Source organism: Magnusiomyces paraingens (genome assembly GCF_902498895.1).
Source record: "Magnusiomyces paraingens strain CBS 517.90 genome assembly, contig: contig1, whole genome shotgun sequence".
NCBI lineage: Eukaryota > Fungi > Ascomycota > Dipodascomycetes > Dipodascales > Dipodascaceae > Magnusiomyces > Magnusiomyces paraingens.
In genome coordinates, this window is record NW_022474067.1 from 3,499,276 (window position 1) to 3,518,965 (window position 19,690).

General features: G+C 41.8%; 7 protein-coding genes across 7 annotated transcripts; 2 read left to right on the forward strand and 5 right to left on the reverse strand.

Annotated features, from left to right (window-relative positions):
* Positions 1 to 57: 57 nt before the first annotated feature.
* On the reverse strand, positions 58 to 1,224 carry SAPINGB_P001033 (uncharacterized protein; the record flags this gene model as incomplete). Its single annotated transcript, XM_031995756.1, has 1 exon — positions 58 to 1,224. One exon carries the CDS (start codon positions 1,222 to 1,224, stop codon positions 58 to 60), a length of 1,167 nt encoding a protein of 388 aa, XP_031851647.1.
* A 1,799-nt stretch (positions 1,225 to 3,023) lies between these two features.
* Positions 3,024 to 6,218, forward strand: SAPINGB_P001034 (uncharacterized protein; the record flags this gene model as incomplete). Its single annotated transcript, XM_031995757.1, has 1 exon — positions 3,024 to 6,218. The coding sequence occupies one exon, from the start codon at positions 3,024 to 3,026 to the stop codon at positions 6,216 to 6,218; it is 3,195 nt and encodes a 1,064-aa protein (XP_031851648.1).
* Positions 6,219 to 6,721: 503 nt separating this feature from the next.
* On the reverse strand, positions 6,722 to 10,429 carry SAPINGB_P001035 (uncharacterized protein; the record flags this gene model as incomplete). The annotated part of the gene is made up of 1 exon (XM_031995758.1): positions 6,722 to 10,429. The coding sequence occupies one exon, from the start codon at positions 10,427 to 10,429 to the stop codon at positions 6,722 to 6,724; it is 3,708 nt and encodes a 1,235-aa protein (XP_031851649.1).
* Positions 10,430 to 11,648: 1,219 nt separating this feature from the next.
* SAPINGB_P001036 (40S ribosomal protein uS10) lies at positions 11,649 to 12,183 on the forward strand (the record flags this gene model as incomplete). Its single annotated transcript, XM_031995759.1, has 2 exons — positions 11,649 to 11,745; positions 11,909 to 12,183. The coding sequence occupies 2 exons, from the start codon at positions 11,649 to 11,651 to the stop codon at positions 12,181 to 12,183; spliced, it is 372 nt and encodes a 123-aa protein (XP_031851650.1).
* A 135-nt stretch (positions 12,184 to 12,318) lies between these two features.
* Positions 12,319 to 13,182, reverse strand: SAPINGB_P001037 (uncharacterized protein; the record flags this gene model as incomplete). Its single annotated transcript, XM_031995760.1, has 1 exon — positions 12,319 to 13,182. The coding sequence occupies one exon, from the start codon at positions 13,180 to 13,182 to the stop codon at positions 12,319 to 12,321; it is 864 nt and encodes a 287-aa protein (XP_031851651.1).
* Positions 13,183 to 13,364: 182 nt separating this feature from the next.
* On the reverse strand, positions 13,365 to 14,405 carry SAPINGB_P001038 (uncharacterized protein; the record flags this gene model as incomplete). The annotated part of the gene is made up of 1 exon (XM_031995761.1): positions 13,365 to 14,405. One exon carries the CDS (start codon positions 14,403 to 14,405, stop codon positions 13,365 to 13,367), a length of 1,041 nt encoding a protein of 346 aa, XP_031851652.1.
* A 108-nt stretch (positions 14,406 to 14,513) lies between these two features.
* Positions 14,514 to 19,380, reverse strand: SAPINGB_P001039 (uncharacterized protein; the record flags this gene model as incomplete). Its single annotated transcript, XM_031995762.1, has 3 exons — positions 14,514 to 18,908; positions 18,957 to 19,090; positions 19,308 to 19,380. The coding sequence occupies 3 exons, from the start codon at positions 19,378 to 19,380 to the stop codon at positions 14,514 to 14,516; spliced, it is 4,602 nt and encodes a 1,533-aa protein (XP_031851653.1).
* Between the last annotated feature and the right edge of the window lie 310 nt (positions 19,381 to 19,690).

Sequence of the window (19,690 nt, forward strand, 5' to 3'; positions counted from 1 at the left end):
GAAATTAAAATTGATATTGAAATGTACACTAATTAAGAATTTAAGATTCTCTTTGCGTTAAGACTTGTGACGATCGTTAACTACATTGATTATATACTTTGCCACAATATCAGCCATATCGTTTGTAAATATGTGGCCAAGACCCTCCTTTTCATAGAGGGTTCTGTCTGCCGGAGATTCAGCTGGTGGACGGCCTGTGAGGGTATGTTTTTTAGCATAAGCATAGGAGACCCAAGATGGGACTAAAGGATCTGCCTGAGAATTGACAATGAAGACGTTTTTGACATGTTCTGGAGCTTTTTGAAGGGTAGCACGGTCTTCTGAAGATAACTGTTGGTGAAGCATGCGGGGCCAGTATTCTGGGAAAGTTGAAGATAGAAGTGTGCCTGTGGGGAAATCTTTTAAGAATTGAGCAAACAAAGGGGCAGTCTCGATTGCAGCTGCAAGAGATTCCCAAGACAAAAAGGAAGCATAGGGGACATTTAATTGGGCAAAGACTTCATTTTCAAGTAAATACCGTGCGGTATCACGATCAAGTCCACAGACCTGGACAAGCAGACGGTGGACTAGAAGGGTAGTAAGATCTGGGGCTCCAATGATGGGTACAGCAGCGAGAATAGAGTAGGCCCCGGGGTCTGGAGTAGCAGCCGCATGAGCCGCTACTTTCCACGTGACATGACCACCCTGGGAGACCCCGGACACAATATTCCAAATAGGAGCGGAAAGAGAGGTGTTTGCCTTCTGTGTTGTGAGGGCTTGAGGAAGGTATGCTGGAAGAAATCTAATAACTAATTCCACGTCCTGGACAGATCCGAGAATTCCTGTTGCCATGTCCTGGCCGTGAGCACGGTTACCTCTTCGCCAGTCGGAGTTGTTTGTTGAGACAATTCTGTGGCCATGGTTGCGGAGGTCGAAAGTAGCAGCAACACAAGGTGGCAGGAGTCGGTTTGAAGAAGCTGAACGAGCATATTCAGCCAGTAACAATGTTGCCATACGCTGTGTGTACTCGTAAGAGCGGGTGCGTGGGTGGACAAGATGAAGGATTACAAGCTCTGAGGGGGATGCAGGAACTGCAGCAGCCTCGAGGGCCTCTGCGACACCGTAGACGTGAACAGGGAGACCACCGATGATATATTCAGTGTGAGATGGAATAGAACAATCATTTGGAATTGTGAGCTCTGCAATTGCAGGGGCAGTCTTTGGAGGCTGTTGTGGTTCTGACATTAATGTGAAATGGTGTAGGTTGAGATTTGGGGAAGAGGTTGGTTGGATGGCTTATGGCATAATCTATTATTAAACGGAATATTTCAGATCACGTGATATAATCTTTTGATTTTGTTATAGTTTAGTTGTTTTAAATTATTTAATTTAACATTGATATTAATCAATTTAAATATTTTAGTACGAGGTTATTTATTTGATTATTTTTATTTAATTACGTAAGTTATTAAATGTGGCCAATTGTTTTAGTTTGCGTTTTTTTTTTTTTTTAGGAAGGCAAATATAAAGACGCATACTTAGATTTTATTAATAGTTACAAAACTTTGTAACTTCTTTCGTATTCATACAGATAAGCTCTGAGTCATCTTCATAAACTTTTTTTTTTTTTTTTTTTTCGAGACTGAGCTAGTCTTTGTGTTGAACCACAAAAATTTTTTTTATCGCCATTACAGCAGCAGCAGCAGCAGCAGCAGCAACAGCAACAATAATAATAATAATAACAATAACAACAATAAAGCCTAAACAAAAAAAATGAGAATTTTTTTTTAAAATAAGTTTTTGATTATTGATGAGAATATTGACTGATCTTAAAAAAAAAATTATAACAATGATAATGATATATATGATTATGATGATGTTTTGAAAGACGCTAGAGAAAAAAAACCCTCAATTTCTTATATTAAAAATTTTTCACTGTGGGCGCTAAACATGTGTGTGTGTGTTTTTATGTGGCCAGCCTGGCTTTTTTTTTTTGTTTTTTTTTGTTTCCTTCCTTTCACCACACAGTTAATATGCAGCAAATGGGCAACAACGAATAATCGGATTCTGTGATTTCCATTCAAATTAAGAAAAAAAAGAAATATTTTCATCATCATAATTATATACTTTGATGATTTTTCTTACAGCTTAAAAGTTTTATTCAATTTCTCTGTTTGGGACTTAGCTACATTGTGGTTTTAATTATGTGTGTGTGATGCCCTCTCCTCCTCCCCCCTTTTCTCCATTTAAAAATTCTAAACTTTTAAAGGGGGAGCGGGGCGCTTGTTTGTTTGTTTGTTTGTTTATTTGTTGTTGTGTGTTATTATTATTATTATGAAAATGATGGCGTTGGCGTTGTTGGTGGTGGTGGTGATTAAAAATATATTTTTTTTTTGCGCAGCGTGCTGGAAACTCCACGCGAGAGTTGATTTGACTATGTAGAAATGAGTCTGAGGGCTGGGGGGTTTTTCAGCTGACTGGGCCAGTACTTAAGCAACGCGGTTCCCCCCGGTTTTTTTTTTTTTTTTTTTTTTTTTTTTTAAAAATTTTTTTTTTTTTCTTTTCTCTCCTCATCATAAAACACACACACAATTTTTTTTTATTTTTTTTATTTTTATATTTTATTAAAAATTTCTAATCAAAAAACTTACTCATCACATACAACCCTAACCCACTTGTTTTTTTGTGCACCACCACCATTCAGCCAATCACACATTAGGCCTACAATTTCTTGCAATTTATATATTAAAAGTTAGATAAACAAATTAGCAGTTACCCGGACGTGCCTCTGCTTACGGCATTAACGCGTCTCTTTTTATTAATAATTAATTTTTATTAAAAAAAAAAAAACAAAAAAACGCGTTTTTATTTTATTTTTATTTATTTCTTTCCCTTTTATTTTCTTCTTCTTTAAATATTTTTTTTTTAATCACCACACACACACACATATATAAATCCTACCATCTGCCTACAATTTTTTTTTTATAAAATCCTTTTTTTTTTTTTTTTTTTATAAAAATCACCCCTCCTCTTTCCCCCCCATCATGTCTGTAAAGGAAATTGAAATTGCAACTCCAACAACTTCAGACCTTTCTCATGATGAAACTCCCGCAGACTCCACTGTTTCCCTGAAAAAACAACTCCCAGAAGAAAAAGACTCAATGTCAGCTCATAACCTTTCAACCCCAGTCGCGTCTCCACCACCGCCACAACAACAACAACAACAACAACAACCAGCCGATGCTTCATCAAATAACTCTGTAACTACCGCTACAAATACAATTTCGTCACCACCCCCATCAAATTCTCAAGATGTTGTCATGGAGGATGCTCCACATGATAATAACGTTGACGTTGATGATGACGACGATGACGATGATAACGATGACCTTTTTAATGAGCCTGAAACAGAAACGTTAAAACCTTTGTCAAAAACAGAAGAAGCAACACAACAACTGACGACTGATGAAACTATTCCAACATCTACAGAAGCCAAAGATACTACTACACAAATAGCAGATGAAAACGCGAAAACCTCTTCTAATGACTCTAATGACCTAATTAATAATAAAACAACAAGTAATGATAATGATACCTCTGCTAAACCTGCTTCTTCACCCGAAATTAAATCAGAAGACGCGTCAAAATCAACTTCTTCTTCTGGCTCCTCTACTTCTTCCTCAGCTTCCTCAACTTCTACTGCTCAAACTGATTTAAACAACCCTACTGCTGTTCCATCTTCTTCCCCAAAACGCGCCCAGACTTTGGAACACGAAGATCCAGACCCAGTCCCAGCAAAGCGCCCACGTCTCGATGACTATGTCAAGAATGAGGATATTAAACATGTCGAAACAACAACACAAGTTACAGCAGACCCGCGTGACCCTCCTGAAGGTGCTCCTCGTCAGCTAGCAAAACACCAAGCAAAGTTTGCCCTAGCATCTTTACGTGCTGTCAAGCGTCTCAAAGATGCTGGCCCATTTATCGACCCTGTTGACGATGTCAAACTCAATATCCCCACTTACTACACTGTTATCAAACACCCGATGGATTTATCAACTATGGAGCGTAAGGTCACTGGTAGTCTCTATACTGGCGTCTCGGAGTTCATTTCTGACATGAACCTTATTGTCTCTAACTGTGTGCTTTTCAATGGCCCCGAGTCTTTTATTTCAAACATGGCTCGTAACATTAAGGCTTCCTTTGATAAGCATATGAATAATATGCCTCCATATGAACAACCTGCCCTAAACTCCAACTCAAGACCCAAAAAGAAGACGGGAGCTGGCGCTAAGAATCAACGCGTCGCTGCCACAGCTCGGAATTCAGCTTCACCAGCCCCTGCTGCCACAGCTACTACCACCACACCTTCTTTGACATCTGCTGCTGCAAATAAGGCAGCATCAACACCAGCCATTGCTTCTCCAGCTAAATCAAAACTATCAAAGGCTGCTGCCGCTGCCTCTGCTACAACTTCAAATACTTCATCTACTACTACTCTATCTACTACTGTACCGGCTTCAACAAAGGTAACCACCAACCCTAACCCTTCAGTTTCTTCAAAGGGTCCACTGAAGAAGGTCAGTCCAGCTGCTGAAGCTAGCAAACCTTTTGCTCTACAACCCTCTGGCATTCCTACAATTCGCCGCGACTCATCCGTAGATGGCCGTCCGAAGCGTGAAATCCATCCTCCCAAATCTAAAGACCTCCCTTATGGCGATTTTAAACCGAGAAAGAAAAAACACGCTGCTGAATTACGGTTTTGTGGTGGCGTCTTAAAAGAACTTATGAGCAAAAAGCACGAAACCTTTAACTTTCCCTTTTTGCAGCCTGTTGACCCTGTTGCTCTCAACTGCCCTTCGTACTTTAAAATCATTAAGCATCCCATGGACTTATCGACCATCCAGCAAAAATTTAATACAAACCAGTATGAAACTGCTGAGCTTTTTGAGGAAGATGTACGTCTCATGTTTCGCAACTGTTATAAGTTTAATCCTGAGGGATCCCCTGTTAATCTTATGGGTCACCGTCTCGAAGCTCTTTTTGATCAAAAATGGGTTGACCGACCTGTTCCTGCCCCCTCTCCACCTCCTATTCCTGTCGAGTCTGAGTCTGAAGAAGAATCTGACTTGTCTGATAGTGAGCTTATTCGTGATGATCCAGGTATCAAATACCTTGAAGCCCAACTCGAGCGTATGAAGAAGGACTTGGAGAAAATGAAACGTGAAGCATTGCAAAAGGCTCGTGAAGCTCGTGATGCACGCAAGCGAAGGAAGAAGAAAACAAATGGTTCTGCCGGCGGCTCCAAACGTGGTGCCAAGGAAGGTGGTGGCGCTGGAACCACTCGTCGCAAGTCAGCTTCTGGTGCCGCTGGTCCAGGCCGACGTGCAAGCAATGCCAACGGTGTTTCTGCTAGTGGTAGTACTGGACCAAATGCAAGTGCCTCGTCACCAGCGGTTGCTGCTAATGCGTCAAACGTGGCCACGGCTGCTGCCAATAACGCACCTACAGCTTATGTTACCTATGAAATGAAGGAAGAGCTTTCACGCATGTGCCAGACTCTACCGGAAAAGAAGATGCGTCACGTTTTGAAGCTTATCCAGGAAGGAATGCCCAATCTTAATACTGATAACCAGGAAGAAGTAGAGCTCGAAATTGACCAGCTTAACCCTGCCACTGTCCTTAAGCTTTACGATTATGTTGTCAAGGCCAAGCGTCCGCGGGCCAATTCGACAACTAAGCGTGCTGCTAACAATGCATCTAACGTTCCAGCAGCTGGCACAGGTTCTCCTGGACCTTCTGGTTCTAAGCGCAAGGGTAAACCAATTTCAGAGGCTGAGCAAACACGACAGATTGAGGAGCTGCAAAAGAAGATTGAGCAGTTTGACCGGGCCGAGGAACAAGCTGCTGCTGCGTCTCGGGATGATGATTACGACGGGATGATGATGAGTGATAATGACGTTGTATATGTAAATGATGACAGCCGAGGAGTTGGCGGCAACGCTGGTAATGGTATTGGTAGTAGTGGCAACGGAGTTGGAAGCACCAACAGTAGTGCAGGCAATGGTGGCAGCGGAAGCAGCAGCAGTGGCGGCCATGGCGGTGGCCACGATTTGATGGTGAGTGCATCTGGTGCAGGCATGGCTCTTGCTGGTGGCCGTGGACCTAGCATGCGAGACTCTGATGATGATGACGATGACGATGACGGCGGATCTGATTCGAGCTCTGAGGAGGAGTAAATGAGTGACGATGTGATGATAATGATGATGACTATAATTATGATGATGACATGATGTTCTATGATGAAAAAAAAAAAAAAGAAGTGGCGTTTTCTCTTTTTTTATTCAAAATTTTTTTATTTCGTTGTCTTGTTCGAGTTTTTAATTTTCTCGGTTTTTTTTTTTTGTTTTCCTGTATAGTACTTTTGATTTAAATAAATAAAAAAATATAAAAAAGAGATAAATGTGATTCTTTAAGAGTGTTTGTTTGTTAAAGTTGTTGTTGTTCTCTCTATGTATGAGATGAAGATGGTGATCTTAAAACTATCTTTCTAGAGGATTTTTTTTTATTGCCCGTAAAATTTTTTTCTTTCTTCTCTATAATTAATACCCAAATAAAGACACTGCGGCTCACACATTATTATGGCCCATCCCCCCCCCAAAAAAATAAAAAAAATAAAATAAAATAAAAAAAAATAAAAATCAATGCATATAATAAATAATACAAAAGCAATCAATAACAATCAAGATCTTGTTCGTTTAACACCTCCAGGCCGCACAATATCAGTATGTCTACGGCGTCTTCTTGAGCTTGCCGACCACTCGTGCAGCGGCTGCTGTCGAAATGTCTCTTCATCTTGCACTTCGACAAGTCCACCATACTTAGGTGGCGGAGGCGCGTATTGTGACCAATGCGACCTCTGGAGCTTTTTCCGACGTTGTAAAGGGCCCGGTTTCTTTGCACCTAACACGTCAGACGATGATAAATGTTGTTGTTGTTGTTGTTGTTGTTTGGGCTGTTGACGTCGCGTCCAGTCAAATTTCTTGCCCTGCCACCCAGAAATTCCCGTGTAAACATCACCACTCCCCCCAATACTCGCTTCATCATTGTGGTGGTGGTGGTCTTCGTCGTCTATAAACTCAGAACCGTTTTCGTGCTCGGCATACCCAGCACCATCGTCAGATCCATTCTCAGCATGACAAGACCATGCCTCGTGCTGCTCAGAAAACTCCGGGGCAGTGCTCAGAGCCGCAGCCATGGTTGGCTGGTAACTCCGAGGCGGGTATTGGACAGAAGGTGTCTGAGTGTAGGAGCGTCTGTGCTCGTCAGCAGCCATCATAGTATCGGTGTGTCTGCGCCGGCGGTGAGCCAGTGGACGAGTGCGAACGGGTGCAGACATAAGAATGCGAGAGCGTGGGCTACCAGATGATTGCGAAGAGGTAGAGTGGGAGTAGTATGCAACAGGCGGAACGTCTTTGATAAAGCTTCTGCGACGTGTAAATACTCTCTCCTCGCGACTAGTTTCTACATCATCTGGATCTTCTTCGTCAACTTCCTCATCCATCTCTTCACCAATCTCTATTCTTTCTTCATCCTCATCCTCCTCCTCATCCTCATCCTCTTCTTCTTCTTCTTCTTCTTCCTCTTCTTCTATTTCGTAGGCGGGTATAGCCGGTCCGCGCGCCAGGCGCTGCTTAGTCATGGCCTGCATGCTCAGTTCTAACCGCTGCTGCCGCCGCATCGTGCCCATATATTCCTCCAACATTCCCGTCCATCTCTTTAGCTCCGCAACCTGTCGCCGCAAGCTACTATTATCACGTTCTAGTTGTTGCATTCGGATTTCCATTTCTGACCCTTGCAACTGCCCAGATCGTGTAAAAGATTCTGGTGCCGGTGCTGGCATTGTTGCCTCAAATGTCCTGTTACTACTGCTTTCTGAACCATCGACAGGTGCCTCCAGGTAACTATACAGTGGAGAAGAGTACCTTCGTGAAGAAGTAATGTGACGCGAATGGATTTCAGCTGCAGAAAAAAATCTCTCAGACTGGCGCCGTGACGCTCCAGATCGTGCAAACACTGAGATAACAGAAGGCGGTACTTGAATGGATTTTGTGGGTGAGGCTGAAGTAACAGGCGACTGGCCACGAGATTGTGTTGAGCCGTGAGCCGTTGGACGTGAGTTTGAGTGAACCGAAGTCACAGGTGACTGACCACGGCTCCGAGAAACTCCAGGTGTAAGGGCATGAGCTGGAATACGTGAAGCTGATGCAACCGAAATGACAGGCGACTGACCACGACTTCGTGAGACTGTAGGTGTCGAAGCGTGTACCTGCAGAGATGCTGATACGGTGGCAGGCGAATGAGGTCGGCTGTGTGACCCTCCAGGAGTTGGAGCCCGGGACGGAACTTTGTGAGAATATCCTTGTTCATTGGAATAATAATATTGTGCATCATTTTGTTGCTGCTGTTGCTGCAACCTAATTTTTGATGTTTCAGTAGATTTTGCAGATTTTGCAGATTTTGCCGTTTCAGCAGCAGCCGCTCGTGCAATATCGATATTGTGTGTGCCATGCGAGGTTTGGTGACCAATCACACCAAGACCATGCATTGGAGACGAGGTTCTAGACGACGACGACACATTGGTAATGACAGAGGCTTGAGAAGTTCCTGGAGGCGAAGACATCATCGAAAGAGCAGCTGCATTGATAAAAGCTGAATGCATAGTCGCCTGGTTTGTATCGTGAGGAAGGGGCAATGGACTTGATTGGTTCAAGGGACTGGAATGGTTGATGGGACTCATGACGATTTCCTCAATGGGCTGTTGAACATCCAGTTGCAACCCAGGCTCAAGTCCGTGGTTGCGATTGTTGTTTGCTTGTTCTGTAGATTTTGTGACTGTAGCGACACTTTGAGCCTTTTCCTGTTCGTCTTCGCCTTCAATAAGCGCACCTCGAAGCCTCCGCAGCTCATTGATCTGATCGCGCAGCTCACGAATCTTAATTTCGCGCTGAAGACGTTCACGCATGCGCATTGCCGCACGCGTGCACATACTGGGTGACAGATGTTCACGTGCAATGGGTGGACCCAGACCATAGAGCAGTTTAAGGTCGTCAAAGTTGGGAGCTGCTGGAACACCAATTCCAGGGACATAATAGTTCTGGCATGCGGCTTCTGTTATTTGAATCGCAGCGGAGGCCGAGTCGGCGCCTGAGCCGTTATTCAAACGCTCAGTAAGCGATGGCGGGGTTCGAACATCGGCAAAGGGTGCGTTTTTGCAAGCTATTTTGCGGATGGCTGCGCGTGGGGTGTGAATTCCAGGGACCTTAGATGGCGCAGAAAAAATGTGGTCGTTATCAGTGACTGGATTCGATTCTAATTCATGGTCATCTTCAATCTGTTGAATTTGTTCTTGAGTTTTGTGAAAATCTTTTATTCTTTGAGCTTGAGGAATTTCATTTTGAATTTCTTCTTGCATTTGTATTTCTTCTTGTGTCTCTAGTTCCTCTTCGTCATCTTGAATTTGAGTCATATCTAGTTCTATTGGCGAACTGTACCCATCTTCTAACTGGGGTTGTTCAGGTTGTTGTTTTCCATCATCTTCACCATAATCATTATCATCATTGTCGTCGTAGTACTGAGGAGATGATGAGCCAATGCTCACTTGATCATGGACCTGCCCTTCCTCTCGGTAACCATATTCATTTTCACTTGCCTGCAAAGAACCGTCTGAAAATTGTTGAATGAGGGTAAGATCAACTTCGTCTTCCTCATCCTGATCTCCTGCAGGGTATTCACGAGGCGAGCGGCCATTGATTAAAAGAGCTTCTGGACTTGACAGTGAATAAATTTCGCCAGGATTCATATTATGTGTGAAATTCCCAGAAGAAGGATTAGCGAGCAAATGATTTTTTATGCTGGAATGGTCTGTTGCTGATCCATTTATTGTGTGGAACCCGAGAATAGCAGGACTACTTGGTATCTTTGAGGATATGGGGACTTTAACATTTTGCGAATCTTTCCCAGAAGTTAATGGTGGAGTATCGTAAAACTGACCTCCTGTGGATGATACAGGAAGAGCCGATGGGTCAAAATCAGGAAGGGAACTTGTTACTGGTGGTGGTAGCGATGATGAATGCTTGTTAAAGGCAGTAAATGCTTTTACGGGAGGCAGATGTGCTGGTTTTTCCCTAACTGAAGTTGTAGGGTGTTGTGAATGTTTCTGCAATTGGATATGATCAGTGCGAGACGACGGAGAAAGTGAAGAAGCTAAATCAACGTGTCGATACTTTGTATGACTTGGTGAAGACGGGACATATGAGTAACCGAGTGTGTTTCGCGAAGGTGATGATGATGGGAGGTTTGAAGTAGAAGAAGCTCTGAAAGAGGGCGCGGCTCCTACGGCAAGCTTAGGCACAGTGCTATTCTGTGGAGGAGGGGAGATTGGGTCCATCTGATGTATTATTGACCTGATGAAAAGGGGTTTGCCAGATAATTGTTTATGATGAAAGCAACTGGCGATGATCCCTTTTTTTGATATTTATTATTGTTTGTTATTATTTCAAAGTGGTTGGAGCGACTAGGCAACTGGTGGTTGTTAGGCGATATTGTAAATAGTGGTAGTTGGAGGTGGTTGGGTTGGCAAGAAAGAAATAACATTAAAGCACAAATAAGGAAAAAATAAAAATAAAAAACGCGTTTACGCGTATTTTTGGTGGCGCGTTATAATGGTTATCCATTGGTAGAAATTTGTATGGGATGGTTAGACCTAAACAAAACTTGTAAACTTATATTAGCTCATCAAATGACATTGTAAGCAATTGAAACATTCAATTCTGAAAAAAAAAAAAAAAAACAATTTAGTTATAATTGAAAATCATATGCGTTTTTTTTTTTGATGTTAATTTACGCGACATCTTTAATTTATTTCGCTCCAGCACTTCATCATGGCGCACATATTGAAAAGACCTGTTGCAAAAGATGGTTTGGTGATAGTTACGGTGGCAAAATATTTAAATCACATGATAAAAGACAGTCACATTCAATACTACTATTTTGGTATTTTCAGTTTGAAATATACGCAGCTGCGTACTCATATATTCATACATATTAAATTGATATGGGCGACTCTTTCAAATATAAAAAAAAATTTTAGAAAAAAATTGCTCAGCCGTACGTCTACATAGATTATTGTGACTTTGTAAGAAAAAATAGTTGTAATTAAAAAATGTAACAACTGTTTACCAAAGACATTACACATTAGATCCACCCCACACACACACAAAAGAGACCCGGTCGGAATCGTGAAGTCGTTGACGAAGCATCAAATACATCTCAGTTAAGCTAAAAAACTCTAAAGGAAGTAAGTATTCTATGGAATTTACGATACTGCTTTAGTTTCTGTAATTACTTTGATGTCAGAATTTGTCGTCTGTCTGTTTGGAATATGTTTGAAACTACAGGGTTAGGGTTCACGTGACCACTCACTTTAGACCTCCCCCCCGAGCCGCGCAAAATTTTTTTTTTTTTTTTTCGCCGGCAGCCTCTGGGAGTGTGCGTGCCCGCCTCTGGTCTGCCCTTTCCCTTCTCACTCCCCCCCTTTTTTTTTTTCTCCTGCCCATCTTGCCGTCAAGTCTTGTCGTTCGCAGCACAACAGCACATATCAGTACACAATGAGCTACAACAAGGAAAAGGAGATCCAGGACGAAGCTCCCATCCAGAAGGTCCGCGTTACCCTCACCTCGACCAAGGTCAAGGAGATTGAGAAGGGTGTGTATTTCTTAATATACTCTTGTCGATGAAGATGATACCCAATGTTTTGGCTGTTTTTAGATGGCTTAGGGGATCGCTCGTCGATGTTATTTGCTTGCTTGCACACTTGCCTGCTTGCTTGATTTTCTTTAATAACTATCGTACTAACATGCTTTTCTAGTCACTGCTGATATCATCAAGCGTGCCGCTCCCTTCACTGGCGACAAGAGCACTGACAAGGTTGTCCTCAAGGGCCCTATCAGACTCCCCACCAAGCACCTTAAGATCACCACCAGAAAGACCCCCAACGGTGAGGGTTCCAAGACTTGGGACACTTACGAGATGCGCGTCCACAAGCGTGTTATTGACTTGTACTCTAACATCTCTACTGTCCACAAGATCACCAACTTCCACCTTGAGCCTGGTGTGGATGTGGAGATCACCATGGCCCAGTAAATTCGGTTGCTTCTGTTTTTTGTAGGGGATATTTCATTGTTATAAAATAAAATAAAAATTTCAAAAAAAAAAAAAAAATACAAACTTCATTGGCTTAAAGGTCTTTATGAAACGGAAAATACATATTCTATGCTTTTAGGCTTGTAAAACGCACTTTTGAATCCACCATTGATGAAGTCTAGAGTCAGAAGTCAACTCTGGATGGAAACTTGTCCCTAGAGTTCGGCCCTGGCGCACTGCAACGCACAGCTCTCCCCCGGCTCGCTCCAGCGTTGTCAATACTTCAACAGGATTGTTTGCAACAAATTCCACCCACTCAGCGCTTGGGTTGGGCGCCTGAACAACCAAACTCTTCTCAATGTCTCTTTCAATAGCTTTCTTTTTCTCTCCAAGTCCAAACAATGTAGGTTTGGCCGTAGAAATGTTGACAGCATCAACAACAGGTGCTCTAATAAAAACACCTTCAAATGGAGCTCCATTCTCTGACCCAAGTTCTTTTAAAATAGGCATCTCAAGTGGTGCAATAAACGAGTCTAACTGACTTCCAAAATGGTTTCGAGAAACTTTCACATCTAATCCTCCAAGGATTTCTTGACCTCTAGCAGGACACCCGCCAGCCTCGCTAGCAACTAAAATGAGCCCGGCACATGTCCCCCACACGGCCCGGCCCTGACTCAAAACTCTTTCTTCTCCCGGTTGTCCTTGATGAACAAGTTCGTGCACATAGGCACGTAGTGGCTCTAGCATCCCTGTGCGTTCTGCAACAAGCGAGATGGCTGTACTCTCACCCCCAGGAATAACAAGCCCCTCACAAATAGATAACTCTTCGGCAGTTCGCACTTCAATCACGCGAATTGACGCTCCTCTAATGCTCCCATTTTCCCCCATGGAGTGTTTCTGGAGCGTCAACGCCGCCTGTTTCAAGTGCTCAACGTGCTCCGCAAACGCCCCCTGTAGCGCAAGCACACCGATAGTAACATTTTTGGCTTCAATAGTCATTTGGTAGTTTTTTAAGAAACCCTCTATAATTTAATTTCTAAAAAAAATTGTTAGTTGTTAAAGAACCTTTTTTTGTTTATGTATATGTGTCAGGATAGAAATCATAAAACGATAGGTCTCTCTCTCTTTAAATAATTTTTTTTTTAAAAACATTCACTCATACGGTACACTATTACACTATATCAACTACCACCACCATTGGCCCGCATTGATAGCCGCCGAGTCAGCTTCTGGGCCGGAATCGCAACTTGACAGTAACGTTTCAACTTCATTGATACTCGTCTTCGCAGCCCGTCATGTCTTCCTTCACTTTTATACCCTTTATTAAATTCCACAGGGCTGGCCGAATGTTCTTTGCAAGTTTCATCATCATTACTTTTTTTAATGCACTCTCCAAGACTCAGATCAGCGCACGGGCTAAACAAATCAATATCACAAAAATATCCGTCACTATAGTCTGCACTGGATCCAATACTTGAACAAAGGGCAGAAAAATTAAATGAGTCTGTGCTTATGGGTGATGGCAAATCTATTTCGCGTTCTGTAGGGACTTGTGTTCTGTTCCTAAACGACTCTAAGATACCACTATCAATAGTACCTTGCCGACAACTGCAATTCGGATCAGTACACTCAAACTCATCAGATGCCAATAATCTTTTAGTGATAATCAATGGGGGACTAGATGATCTTTGGGTTTTCCAACTTGTGTTATTGCTGGAAGTTTTCATTGCAGAGCTTGGCAAGCGTTCAACTACCAATGATGATGATTTTTCAAATACCGCAGGGAATTCTTCCAAAGAATTGTTAGAAGTGTCACGCTTCCATTGAATAAATGTCGCTGCAGAGTTACGCTTACTCAAACTATTATTAGATTGAGATGATTCCTCAGGTAGCATCATGCTATTCATATCATTTTTTTCGTCCTCAACCATAGGCTTGTAAAAAATCGACGTCTTAGCATATCTTAGTGCATTATCAATTGCAGACGTATTTTTGTATACACCATCGCCAACATTTCCGTGATAGGCTTGTAATGCTTTTTGATGCTTTGGACTATTCAATGCCGTTAAACTTCCATATTCTTCAAGGCTACCAGGCCCTTGAGTAGAAACAAAATACTTTTTGGCCAGTCTATATACTTGACGTTGTTTTGGAGTTAGTGGTAATCCTTCTGAGAGACTTGAATCAAAGTCATCCAATGCCGACAAATGTAGTGGGTTCATTTTGCTGCTGATTTTTATCTTTTTTTTTTTCACGTCAAGCGTATGGTAAAAGTACAACTTCACTCAAGTTTTAATTTATTTCCTTTTTATATCTTACAAAAACCCACATTAGTTAAACACATTATAGTACCATCCTGGCAACAACCGGTATCCATCGCATCTTGTTTTTTCCAAAATGCGCTGTTTATATAGCCACTCAAGCAGCACATTTACCTCCTTGAGCGTCAGTACTGGTCGCAATCGCCCACACAAAAGTTCGGCAGTAATACCAGGCCTACCGTTGATGAATATTAAAATCCATACAATCAGCCGCTCAAATATCGGGCCGCTCATTAGGCCCTTAACACCAACCCAAATGTACTCGCCCCGATTGCCCATTGGCAATGGTGTATGAGGTCGCACGACATGCCCAAGCGGCGGTACTGTTCCCAGCACGCCTTGTGCGACTGGCTCAGAAGTATTTTTAACTAGCTCATCATCATTTTTCTTGTCAAGAACTGGCGTGCGCACGACAATATCGCAATCATGCTTTGACCGGTCAAAGTACCGTTTGCCAATCAATTTATTCTTGTCAGGATTTGCATTCTCATCGTCCTTGCCAATTTCCTCGTTTTGCATCTTCACTGGCACAAGATCTACTTGAAGGGAAGCGATTAAATCCACCAAGCACATCATATTAGAATCAGGAATTGCCCTAGAGACAATGTATCCATTGTTACCAGAAAGTGCTGTTTTGACATTATCAAAAAATCTGCTTGCGGTCATGAGAATGTTAGGATCAACCCACAATGTAATTGTAGACATGAACCGATCAGAAAACATAAAGTTGCGGCCGGGCTGAACTTTTTCAAAGTCGCGAGGAACGTAAACAATCGACCGCTCGTCGTCGAGGGACTTGACTGCTCCATTAATAGTTTCATCACTGTACTCAAGAAGCATATCTCTGGCAACTTCTGTGTCGTACAAGCGCTCAGGTGTACCAATAAGTGCTTTGATTGACGTTTTGGCACGGCCAATTTCAGTGTCTTCCTCCTTAATTTTCTCTTCAATCTGCGGCATCTCAGTCCGTGGTGCTGCCATGCACCAGTCAGCTAGCTTGGAATTTACCTGTACCATTGACTTATGGTTAAGAACAGTATCGTATTCCTTGACATAAGTCCCAGGAATAATGATATATTCCTCCTCAAATTTCTTGCGATCCTCAAACAACGCGGGGGATCCATCGGGATCCTTAAGGAAAGGCGACTTTAGTCTCCAATATGCCACTAGATATGGAATGTCCAAATCTTCAGGATCCATGAGCTTGATTTCACCAGATTCGTAGCCGCGCTCAAACAGAACCATCCAAACATTGATGAGCTGGTAAATCTGCGTTGAACCCCCAATCTTGACTCGGCTTCGAGCCCATAAGCTGCGTGCCTGAGATGCAGAAACATCAGGATACCAGTTTCGGAGCTCTTTGGCAATATGCTCCCAGTCCATTTTAATTAATCCGGCCTCAGAAAACGATCTGCAAATAATAACCACACGAACAAAGGTATCCAAATTGGTAATATTTCTGATAGCAGCCCGATGTCCTCTTTCCTTTTTGCGTGCTGGCTTATTTTTATTTTTTTCTGCTTCGCCTTCGGCTGTCTTGAGTCTCATCTTGGATGCATATTTGCGAGCATTTTTAAAAAGTCTGTGAGAAACAGTAGTTTCTCGCAACAAGATTGGATCGTCACCCCCAATGAAACTTTGTGCTTTTCTCCGTCTCCTGACTTTTTTGGTATCTGAAATGCGAACTCCAATGTCTATGTCTGGATTACCAGTCTCTTCTTCATCGCTTCCACGAGACTTGCGACTGCGACGCTTCTTAGTATTATTAGAACCATCACCGCGAATGCGCCGGCGTTTGCGAATACTGTCTTCGGTCTCACCTTCTTTGAGTGAATCATCTCCAGAATGCTTGCGCTTTTTTCTACCCTTTCGAGTTTTTTCACGATCAGTGTCCGCTTTTCTAAGACGGCGAGTTTTAGATTTGGGAAGTAACCCATTGATAGACAGATATCGCAAGTTACTTCTTCGAATAGCTGTCTTGTACTTTTCAGACATGACAAAAAAGTTTCCACTTGCAGATTTTCTTGCAACGCTATGGGGTGCTGCCCGATTTCTGAGAACCTCCAAGTTTTGAGCAATTCGTTCTTTTACTTCTTTTATTCGGTTATCATCATCTGAAATACCGTTAGCAACAACCAATGATTTCGAAAGAAATTTACTGCCATCTTTATTTTTGCAAGGCAGCGTAAATTTAAATACACGAATGGTTTCATTTTCCTCCATTAGCTTAATCATCTTTTCATAAGTTTTTCTGTCCATGCTTGATCCGTTTTCTTCTTTGAACCGATTATTAAATTCGATCAAAAAGGCAGTACCATTTTCTGCAACACCATTGTTCAACTCCAAAGCTTCCAAAAGTTGTTTAATACGTTTTTGATCGCCAAGACTAACAGCCTGTGTCCGCTGTCTGACGAAGTTGCGACCTCGTTTGACAGGAGTTTGACTGTGTTGGGATATGATTTTCATGATTGAATTATGAGTCAAGTCTTCATCAACCAATCCGACCATCTTTTTATCTTGACGGTCTTCTGAGTCCACTGAAGGCAAATTTTGTGCTTTTTGACTTTCCTGAGTTTTTTCAGAATTTTGACCTTCTTGATTATTCTCAGAAATGTGATCATCTTGAATGTCTTGAGAGTCCAGGGATTCTTGGGCCACTCTGTTTTCTTGAACCTCTTCAGCTATTCGAGTTTCCTCGGCCTCTCGTGTTTTTTGAGCTGCTTGAGCTTCGTGAATTGAAGGGTCAACAACAGTTTCGGGCTCAGCAACACGAGGAATCTCGTTCGAAGGAACATTTTCAGCGGGAATACTCTGTGCTTGAACCACCAAACTGCTTTGAATATCTGACTGTTGTGTTTCTTCCTGAGAAATTAAATCCGGTTGAGTAACTGAGGCCGTAGTTGGTGATATAGTTCTCAGTGCTATAGATGCTTCAGGTTCATTTTTTTTTGATTTTTTAGATGGAGTTTCAACAATTGGATTTTTGCGAGGGCGACCACGTTTTTTTCCTCCCGTAGTTGGAGTCGACTCAGGAATAGGTATATCAAATCCGTCTTTCCGTAGTTTGGAAATTTCTCCATAAAAAACTAGTCTAGCATTGCCATTTGATTCAGATACAACGTTTGCACGACCTGGTAACGGAATGGAACGACCTTTTTCCATTTCAGCCAAGCTTTGGAAAGCTGGTTTTTCGGAAAAAAAGAAAGATCCCCATATTTCTTTCTCAGGTTCGTTATTGAACTTGACATAGCCTGTATTTGTAAAATACCGATAATACTTAATGCGCGCAGAAAAATCGACACCACGAATTACTAGCAAATGACCCAATGGTGATTCAATATATTTTTTCAATTGATCAGAAGTTAAAGTTCCCGTAAGACCCTCCAATTCTTTATTAACAACTCGAGCAAAACTGCGGCCTGTAAGTTCTTGGAGAATAACACCACCTGGAATACCAGCAGCATTGTAGTTTTTAATGATTTGAAAAACCTGACTAGTAAATGAATAGACAAAATTGACTTTGTGTTGTACTGAGCTTTGACGTTTATCTGCAGCCATTTCTTCAGCTTTGGCCTCCTGCATCTTTTCCAAATCATTTGGGCGTAATTCCTTTTCGTTAATGATTCCCATGGTTTTCGAACTTTCAGGGTCGTCCATTCCGGGATTCTCATCTTCAGCTTCTTCAGCGTCCTCATCATCGTCATCATCGTCATCCTGTTCATCTGGGTCATCAGAGGCTGGAAGGTCTTTAAGAAAGCGAACACAGAGATAGCAGCGATGTGGGGCATCTTCTCTGAACATAACTAATTGTTCGACATATCCTTCTTTTGCAAGTTTTCTTAGAATACTACCAAGACGTCCGCGTCGAACATTAAGTTCTTCTACCATATCAAGATAAAATAGAATGTTGCGTGGAGCCACCTTAAGAGCTTCCATAACTTTTCGGCGAATAAGTGTTTTATCTAAAAGCACTGCATGTGCTTTTTCTGTTGAGCTGGAGCTGCTTCCATTTTTTTTTGGTTTTGAACCTTTTGTCTTTGATATTGGGTCTCGCTGAGCCCACACAAACTTATGGAAAACTGAAACATAGGTCCATGAACCGTTTGAAATAATGGAGTACTTTTTGATAAGGCCTAATTTAATAAGCAAATTAAGTCGACCTGTTAATGATCGTGCATCTTGCTTAGTTACTTTAGCAAGGGTAGCACTGGTGATGCCTTCGGCTCGCGCGCGTGCGATTTCGCATAAAAGTTGGAATGGGTTGGCACCAATATCTGATTGCGCTTTGGACATACCGGTCAAATGTTGCCAAAGTTCATCTTCAGAAAGTACTATACTGAGATTGGACTCTTGATACTTCTCGAGAACCTCTGAATAAGGCCAGTCTCGATGTTCTTGCGGAATCTAATAATAGTTAGATTGACTTCGTAAAAGAGATAGCGATAAACATACATCTTCGCCGTTATATAGAATGCGGGTCTTTTCTTTTAGCCTGTTAAGCCAGGTCCATACAATAGACTTATAAAAATCGTCTACAACAATAACCAACGTCTCGATAAAGGCCCATAGTTCAGCAAATGGTGTAGCTAAAAGAAATTGTGAGTAAAAAATATTCTTTCATTTTATATTTAAAAAGAGGGGTTGGACCGAGATTGAACCAAGATATGATTTTTTTTTTTTTGAAAAAGATCAAGTCCTTGAAATTTCTTCAATCATGAAACAAAAAAATTGGAAAAGTTTTAAAAAATATGAAAGATATAAAGTTTTAAAATATACTTAAAAAATGAAGATTGAAATACATACACGTACTGGAATTGTATGAAAGCTCTTCAAGAATACTGTTTACAAGATCCAATGGTGAAAGAGTGGTGGACATTTTCTTGTAAAATTCTCAAAGGAAAATATCAAGGGAAAAAATACTTCAATATGAATTATATATTCAAATCAATAGTTAGGTATCGTTAAATAAATTGGTATCAGTGTGTTGAATTATTGTGTTTGAGTCCAATAAAAAAAAAGTGCAAATTATGGCGGGAAAGCGTTGAAAATACATTTTAGGGTCTTTTATTTTTTTACCCTAACCCAAAATGTGCCAATTTGTGGAAAACAGACTGCGGCTTAAATAAGGAAATGCGAAGAATGTGACCATAGTGACTTGGAAGATGCTGGGATACACTACAATACCA